At 35.3% G+C, this 9,037-nt stretch overlaps 1 protein-coding gene across 1 annotated transcript; it reads left to right on the forward strand.

Moving 5' to 3' along the window:
• The first annotated feature begins 277 nt into the window (after window positions 1-277).
• LOC131428675 (U6 snRNA phosphodiesterase 1) lies at window positions 278-1,286 on the forward strand. Its single transcript, XM_058592718.1, has 3 exons — window positions 278-614; window positions 687-873; window positions 929-1,286. The coding sequence occupies exons 1-3, from the start codon at window positions 407-409 to the stop codon at window positions 1,284-1,286; spliced, it is 753 nt and encodes a 250-aa protein (XP_058448701.1). The 5' UTR covers window positions 278-406.
• Window positions 1,287-9,037: the final 7,751 nt, after the last annotated feature.

The following is a 9,037-nucleotide window of genomic DNA, read 5'->3' on the forward strand; positions in this document are numbered from 1 at the left end:
AATTTAAAAAATATTTTTTTCTGGCTTGTGGTCTCGAAGGGGTTGAATCGATGGAAATGACAGTTTCGCTATCTTTGCGGCATTTTATCGCATCGCAATCTTTTCTAGCCGACAGTGAAAATCACTATAAGTACTTTGCTTTCAATCACTCTCCCTGGGTAGTTTTAACACAAATACTCTCGAATAACGATCAACGTGTGCCTCTTCAGATGGTTGCGAACTTGGCTATAGATCCGTGTTATAATTATAGCATCAACAGACCAAAAATGAGCATACCTTATCCTACGATTGCAACTCAATATCATGTATAAAGCGTAAAAAGTGCATTAAAATGCTCTCGAAACACAAACAGGATACGGATCAGCTGGGCAACATTGGGATTTACAGCAGTGAATAATTATGTATAATGCAAAACTTACTACAATATAGCAGTTCCGGAAGTGACGATGATGAAAATGTATCATCCTGTGCAAAACTACCATCATCGGAGAATTTGTTGCGGTCAAAATTGGATACGATGCCGGCTGCAGAGCAAGACTCAAACGAACACCAAGGACGAATCCGGTCATTCCCTCACGAAAGAGGCATTTGGGCTAGCTATGTGTTTATTGATTGTGAGTGGATTAATACCAAAATTCCTATTAGGAATTGCTTTAGGTTAATCAGAGCTTTTCTGCGTATTTCAGATAGCAGCGTCGATCCAATCCGCGAGTTCCAGCAGTTGATCATCGATAAATGCTTGCAAAAAATTCAGTTGGAACTTCTGCCAGTGGATAAACTGCATTTGAGTCTCACCAAGACGTTTATTCTGAGGCACCATAATATATCCGCTTTTATAGAAAATGTACGATCTGTGTTGAAAGGATGTAAACGGTAAGTTTTGATAATTCCTAATGATACAAACCTAACATATATATTTTATTTCAAGGTTCACCATTCTACTATCCGAATTAGCTATCTATGTCAATGAGGAACACACTCGAACCTTTTTGGCGCTTAAGATTCATGACAACAGCACGGGATATTTGAATCAATTGGTGGAAAAATTAGATGGTTGCATGAGACTGTACAAATTACCAGAGTTTTATAAGGATCGTTCATTTCATGTGAGCATCCTGTGGACTTTGGGTGACCAGCGGCAGCTTCTAGAAGAAGTTTTGGACGAATTTCAGCAAACGTTTGCCTTGTTCTACGAAGATGAATACTGTGATATGAATGCAAATGTTAGGCAAATTCATTTCAAATGCGGTAATAAATATAATAGTTTTGAATTATTGTACATTTGAACTCGTGTATTGATTAGAATGAGGGTCCCGTTTGGTTCATTTTTTGGTAAAATATTTTCGTGCGTTCAATGGTTTTCAAACTAATTTTTCTGCGTTTTTTGCTTCTTAGAGACGAAGTAATCGGCAGAACAGCATTGCGACTCTGAGCTGACCAGCAATCGCTCATGGGCATTGGCGTTCGAGCTTGCATACAACGGCGATTCATGCATGCAAAATCGCGTTACAGACTTATTTTCCCATTATTTAAAATATTTTTGTAAAACACTCAAAGTATGAAATTTGCGAAATAACACTCACGTCAGAATAGTGAAGAAACTCGCAATTCGACAAATAACAAATACACAGGCTCGAACAAAATGTTTGCAAAAGCCTATCTAAATTTCAAATTTTCTATTCGTTGGAAATATCCCAAGTAACAATTTTAATTTTAATAGATACTTGTAGCAATCTTCAGTCTTATATCATAAATCTATCATTGAAACTGTAAACTCCACGAAAGCCTACTGAAAACAACCATAAAATCAATTTCCATTCAAGTGGATCATTTTGCATAAGGTTTATGGTTAATAATTCAGAGTCGATATGAAGCTTTGTCAAATCTATGTCGAAATGACAAATTTTTGTAATAAATAAACTGTCCCAAGCAACCAGAAAATTCAAAATTACCTAAAATATCCACTCTTTTACTGCCTAAAATTTTTGGAATTTTTGGCAACATGAAAATACAGATCAAGCTCCGCATGAACTTTCTCGCTGCATAGAAGCTGAACAGTTTTATAAACTAGTTTTAACGTCAGTCAGTCGAGTCAGTTTCAAACCTGATTCTGGTTGTTAGTTTCGTTTCGCTTGTTGTCGAACCTAACCCAGTTTCCACCCTAACTGATGTCAAACCGTTTGTTTGAAGCCAGTTTCGAACCTAGTTTCAACGTTGTTTAACTGAAAATCGAGTCTGTTTCGAACCCGATTCTTATATCGGCTTTGCTCGCACCCCCGTTGCTAAGTGCGAACCCAATTCATATTTGTAAAAAGTGTTTGTTTGATTTAACTACCCTGGGTCATTTTCAGTTTTCTCAAGCGAGAACAGCCTAAGTCAAATTAGTTCCTTTTTATTCGAAATTTTGGTTAATATTTTCCTTGAATAGGTGTGTGTCATGACTTCCCATGTAACCATATGCATTATATCACTGCACATTTACAACTCTATTTTTACATTGTTAATGTATAATCACACTAATCCTACATATTTTAAAGTAATGTGCATTAAATTTGCATTCAAAGCGTAACTGAGCATTATTTTACAACAACCTTCCGCAGTGCTATACATCGATATTCAATGCTATATTTTGGAGCAACAAAACTTTAATAATAACTATAAGAGTAATAATCCTATAAGAGTCTAATAATCGCCCTTTTCAGCTTTTTAATAGCATTGTAAAAACATGTGTAACTCCGCTGCATTTAATCAAATTTTAAGCGAATTTTTAAAGCTGAATTAATGTAAAGTTATTATGCGTCGTGGTCACTTGGGTTTCTCTAAACGAACCAACTTTGTGAACTATAAAATTTAATGCAAATACATCTAAACTAAAATGTAATCAATTCGGTAGGAAAGGAAGGAGGAATAAATTAGAATAGTTTAATGATGGTTTAAATTTTAAAAACTTATCACTCTTCATTTCCGGAACCGAAAGTCGGAATCTGATAAAATTCATTAATTTTGTATGGGACCATAATATTTTTATTTGAATTTCTTTGGAGCCGCAATTCGGAAATCGGTGTATCCGAAGTCAGATAAATGCACCTGAGCGATTGGATTGTAAACCATTTCGTTTGATTCGAACTTATTTGATTGAAAATCAATATAGCCATCTTTAAGAAAGCACCCAAGTAACATTTTTAATATTATTAAATAAAGGGTGATTTTTTAAGAGCTTGAGAACTTTTTTAAACAATAAAACGCATAAAATTTGCAAAATCTCATCGGTTCTTTATTTTAAACGTTAGATTGGTACATGACATTTACTTTTTGAAGATAATTTCATTTAAATGTTGACCGCGGCTGCGTCTTAGGTGGTCCATTCGGAAAATCCGCTTTTTTATCGACAAATTTTGTTCAGCGATGAGGCTCATTTCTGGTTGAATGGCTACGTAAATAAGCAAAATTGCCGCATTTGGAGTGAAGAGCAACCAGAAGCCGTTCAAGAACTGCCCATGCATCCCGAAAAATGCACTGTTTGGTGTGGTTTGTACGCTGGTGGAATCATTGGACCGTATTTTTTCAAAGATGCTGTTGGACGCAACGTTACAGTGAATGGCGATCGCTATCGTTCGATGCTAACAAACTTTTTGTTGCCAAAAATGGAAGAACTGAACTTGGTTGACATGTGGTTTCAACAAGATGGCGCTACATGCCACACAGCTCGCGATTCTATGGCCATTTTGAGGGAAAATTTCGGAGAACAATTCATCTCAAGAAATGGACCGGTAAGTTGGCCACCAAGATCATGCGATTTGACGCCTTTAGACTATTTTTTGTGGGGCTACGTCAAGTCTAAAGTCTACAGAAATAAGCCAGTAACTATTCCAGCTTTGGAAGACAACATTTCCGAAGAAATTCGGGCTATTCCGGCCGAAATGCTCGAAAAAGTTGCCCAAAATTGGACTTTCCGAATGGACCACCTAAGACGCAGCCGCGGTCAACATTTAAATGAAATTATCTTCAAAAAGTAAATGTCATGTACCAATCTAACGTTTAAAATAAAGAACCGATGAGATTTTGCAAATTTTATGCGTTTTATTGTTTAAAAAAGTTCTCAAGCTCTTAAAAAATCACCCTTTACTTGTAGCTGTCTTCAATGCTACATAATAAATCTTGCAATAAAACTTTAAACTCCACGAAAGCCTACTGAAAACCACTATAAGAGCATGTTCCTGCAAAGTGGACCTTTCTTCATAAGGTTTATAAATCAAAATGAAGAATCAGCATAAACCTGCTTTAAAACTCCAAATTCAAGAAAATTTTGAAACAAGCTTTACGATCAACATTAAATTTCTTTGGATGGAATGAATTCCGCTATGAATAAACTGTCGTTTTGATGATATTTTTCTTGACTATGTGTGTCATGTCTACTTTGAATGCAATCAGTAAGAATATATTATATTTTAATTACGAGTTTGAGACCTTTTCCGAACGTAAAAACTTTATGCGCTTTTATTTTTATCGTGAATGAATGGATAAAAATAAGAATTATAACTAATCGCCTGGAAATAAATGCGGTTTTTGCGAAAGTCTCCATGATTTATGAAAATTATTTTTTGTGATTCATCGTCATTTTTGTATAAAACTATTCTGTGGCGATAAAACTTGTGCATACGATCTGAAAATGAATCATGAAAGTCTAACATATTTCCTTGTTTTTGCATTTCGAAGTTTATTTGATGTCAATAAATGCTACGGTATAGAACATCATAATGGCGGCCATGAAATTTCTTTTAATGCAAATTACACTTAACCTAAGAAGCAATAAATCAAATAGCCTACAACTAATGTGTCATAAATGTACTTTAGAACCCTCAAATTTACTCTGAGTGAAATTGTCATAGAATGAACACGCACACACACAAAACTAGATTTATGAAAGAATTTACCTGACAATAATGTTTTAAAGAAAATGTTTGAAAGCAATATTAAGAGTGTTTGCATGGTTTTATTCTAGTGCAAATTGTTTTATTTTTATTTTATTTTTAGTGTAGGTAAAGGGTTTTATAGAAGCTTTGAAAACTATGATATTACTGGTTAAAAGAGACACTTATTATAGTTGTCATAAAACGGGTAGTGATTGAAAAATCAATTACAAAACTCCTATAAATTATAATCAAAACCATAAGGCATTCGAATTGTTACTTGGGCATAGTGCATTCTAAATAATTTTTTTGGGTGCCTTCGCGATCAAAAATCGAATACTCCCGATAAACTCAGTTAATTTATATGAAATTGACGTTTTTACACTAATCGCCGTCTATCTCCTGAACTGGAAGTCAGATCTGATTACAATAAGGAGGGTTCTTAAAGGAGCTTGAAACCTTTCACTTGAATCATAGATGAAAGAAATGTGTTCAGACATCTCCGAGTAAAATGAGTGATATTATTTATATTTAGTTACACATATCATCCCGTAGCTCCGGAACTGGAAGTCGGATTCAAATGAAATTCAGTAACCATGTATAGATGCACAGGAATTTGCATATGAATCTACGCTTGCAGTAGTTGGTCAAACCTAAGACGTCAAACCATCTTGGAGAAAATTGAGTGAAATTATTTGTCACATACACACAAATTTACTGATCTCGACGAGCTGATTCGAATGGAATATGAAAGTAAGAAATTATGTTCATACAGCAGTTATTGTAGTTTAAATCAATATAAATATGAAATTATAAATACTTCCATATTTCTAATTAATATGTCATATTGTGTATGTTGCCATAAACGTCATGGAAAAGGATGCTGTGCACAGCCTTTCCGGTGCTTAGAAACAATTGCATACAACAGTATTGAATATTTTGTTTCACTTTGCTCCCAAGAAAAAAAGTCGGGAATACGGTAAAAAGTCGCTACCACAAAAATATCGATATCTCCGTTAGAAGTGGACGGATTTTAACAATCTATAGCTTGTTGGATAGCTAATACCATGTAAAATCACAGTCTTAAAACATATTTTGTTTACAAGGATAATAGTGACAGATATTGTCAAAAAATTGGTGCCATAAACCTTCGTATAGTTCGAAAAAAAACATCTAATCTCAAAAACATTCCATAGCGTTCAGGCTGACGAAGTGATTTCACATTTGCTTTTAGTTTGATCAAACTTGGTCCAGTCATCTCAGGAGATCTCGACCTCTTTGTTTTTTTTGTTTGGATTATAGAGGTTTTAACCTTAAGGTCATTCGCCTCTTCGGACCAGAAAAACTTTCTGACCCTATGTGCGGAGTTGGGAATCAAACTCAGGCGGGCTGCGTGAAAGGCTTCGACTTACCCATCACGCTATACCCGATCCCTCGACCTCTTTGTTGACAATACACATACACAATCCAAGCAACCAGAAGCACAGACTAACAGACATGACAGTATGAGTAAATTCTTATAAAAATCATTTTTCGTGATGCACTAGTTCCACCTATATTGTACTGCGCGAACTATTTACTATCTGTACACCCCTTGTGTTAGGTAAAAGTTTTTTTACTAGTTGGTTTCCCCTCGTTTGTCAACACCGATCAGCTGCTTGCAGGGATGCCTGATATCATCAAAATATTTGAAAATGAATCTTGACAATAAATTATTGGATTACGTTGATAGTATATTTAACTTTTTTAGGGATGTTGGAAGGTAACCATTTATTTTTCTCAACGTTGCTCATCTAGAAGAATTTTTTATTGTGTTGGTAATTTTCATCCGAAATTAAGTCACAGACTAACAGACATGACAGTATGAGTAAATTCTTATAAAAATAATTTTTCGTGATGCACTAGTTCCACCTATATTGTACTGCGCGAACTATTTACTATCGGTACACCCCTTATGTTACGTAAAAGTTTTTTTACTAGTTGGTTTCCCCTCGTTTGTCAACACCGATCAGCTGCTTGCAGGGATGCCTGATTTCATCAAAATTTTTGAAAATGAATCGTCACAATAAATTTTTGGATTACGTTGATCATATATTTAACTTTTTCGCGATGTTGGAAGGTAACCATTTATTTGACTCAGCGTTGTTCATCTAGACTATTTTTTATTGTGTTGTTAGTTTTCATCCGAAATTAAGTGGCGGCAGACCAGAAGCAAGTAAATATTGTAACAAAACGGGTTCGATTTTGTATTGCGTTGGAGGATGAGAAGTAGGCATAATTCTGTATATAGTTTTGGCAATATGTATTAAATTTGTATCCTGCATGAAATTCGCATGGACGTATACAAATCAATACATTACAGGTAATTCTGCATGAATGGCAACTCTGTCGGTAAATGAAAAAAATAAACACAGTATAGATGACAGACAGGATGTTTTTGATAGGGTAACGTGGCGCCATCATGACACATGTGAGTACTGTCCCAAATAAAGGAATATTCGAAATGACCGTTAAAATGATTGAAGAATCTAATTTGAGTGTCCTGTCTGTTAGTCTGTGATTAAGTGGCGGTAGACCAGAAGTAAGTGAATATTGTAACAAAACGGGTTCAATTTTGTATTGCGTTGGAGGATGAGAAGTAGGCACAATTCTGTATACAGTTTTGGCATTATGTATTATTTCTGTATCCTGCATGAAATTCGCATGGACGTATACAAATCAATACATGACAGGTAATTCTGTATGAATGGCAACTCTGTTGGTAAATGAAAAAAATAAACACAGTCTAGATGACAGACATGATGTTTTTGATAGGGTAACGTGGCGCCATCATGACACATGTGAGTACTGTCCCAAATAAAGGAATATTCGAAATGACCGTTAAAATGATTGAAGAAGCTAATTTGAGTGTCCTGTCTGTTAGTCTGTGCCAGAAGTTCCACAATTACTTGAAAAGCCTACTTTATTGCTGCTGAAAAGTACACGCGGAACTTTTGAGAACTTGAAAGTACAGATCAGATATTTTTCCGCGTGAACTTTCTACCTGCTTAAGAAAACACGTGGCAATTTTTGACAGTTCGAAGTACAGAACAAGTTCCGCGTGAACTTTTTCGCTGAATAGAAGCTGAACAATGTATTCTAGAAGCAGCTTATAAGTTCGTTCCGCTGCGTCGCGCGAACTTTCAAGTGTGGATAATTACTTTAAAAAATGGGCTGCTTAGAATGCTACTGATTAACATTGAGAGCTGCTTAATCCAAATCAGTCCCTTTTATCCGAACTTTTGGTTAGTTGGGAAGGACATTTGCTCAGTTGAATCACAGAAAACAGATATACAGGCTCACATATGAACTGTGTGTAAAATTTGCTCAATCAGCGTGGCGGACACTTGCAGATGTCACCACGATCAACACAAGGTGCCACCACGATTTGGGTGTCGTTTTCACATGAGGCACAATTTCTTGGTGCAATATTCACATTACGCTAGATTTTTGTTTTGCTGTTGGTTAAAATGACAAGTTTATTTTTGTTTTATTCCGATCGAATTCTCGCTATGGAAATTAAGTTGTCTTTAACACTTAAGGTAAGTGTTAAAATTGTTTTGTTCGAGCCTGTATATCTGTTATCTGTGGTTGAATCGATTGGTATATGGCATTCGGCTCTCCGGGCCTCGAAAATTTTTTCTAAAGTTTGAACGAATTCTACACTTATTTTTAATATTAAAAAAAAGGTAAAAAGAGTCAGTCGCGGCAATATCTGCAAGTTCGCCAGACTGTTCATTTAAAAATTTTCTCACAGTTCATGTGCCTATACATCTGTTATCTGTGGTAGTCCTACGTCAAACATGTCATATCTGCAGAATTTTCACTCAAATCAAACATCATCAAAGATAAAAAAAAATGATGCAAAAGTCATACGTCATACTGCCTAGAATAATCATAAATCTAGCACGATAATCTGTATTTGTAAACTATTTCAAATTATTTGTCAACGAGTTCGAATACCAATGAGGTCATTTTGAGATAATTGTCGAGAATCTGATGCATTTACAAATGCATCGTAAATATGATAGTGTGCGTGCAGCACTACTGATCGCAAAAGCAACAAAAAGAGCTGCTGTCAAATTTCC

This window comes from Malaya genurostris, chromosome 2 (genome assembly GCF_030247185.1).
Source record: "Malaya genurostris strain Urasoe2022 chromosome 2, Malgen_1.1, whole genome shotgun sequence".
NCBI lineage: Eukaryota > Metazoa > Arthropoda > Insecta > Diptera > Culicidae > Malaya > Malaya genurostris.

What these genes read in the sequence shown, in the direction of transcription:
- LOC131428675 (XM_058592718.1), top strand. Translation starts at nt 407, where the DNA reads ATGCAAAACTTACTACAATATAGCAGTTCCGGAAGTGACGATGATGAA. An exon ending in TAGCTATGTGTTTATTGATT is followed by an intron (nt 615 to 686) that starts GTGAGTGGATTA and finishes TGCGTATTTCAG; the next exon opens with ATAGCAGCGTCGATCCAATC. An exon ending in GTGTTGAAAGGATGTAAACG is followed by an intron (nt 874 to 928) that starts GTAAGTTTTGAT and finishes TTTTATTTCAAG; the next exon opens with GTTCACCATTCTACTATCCG.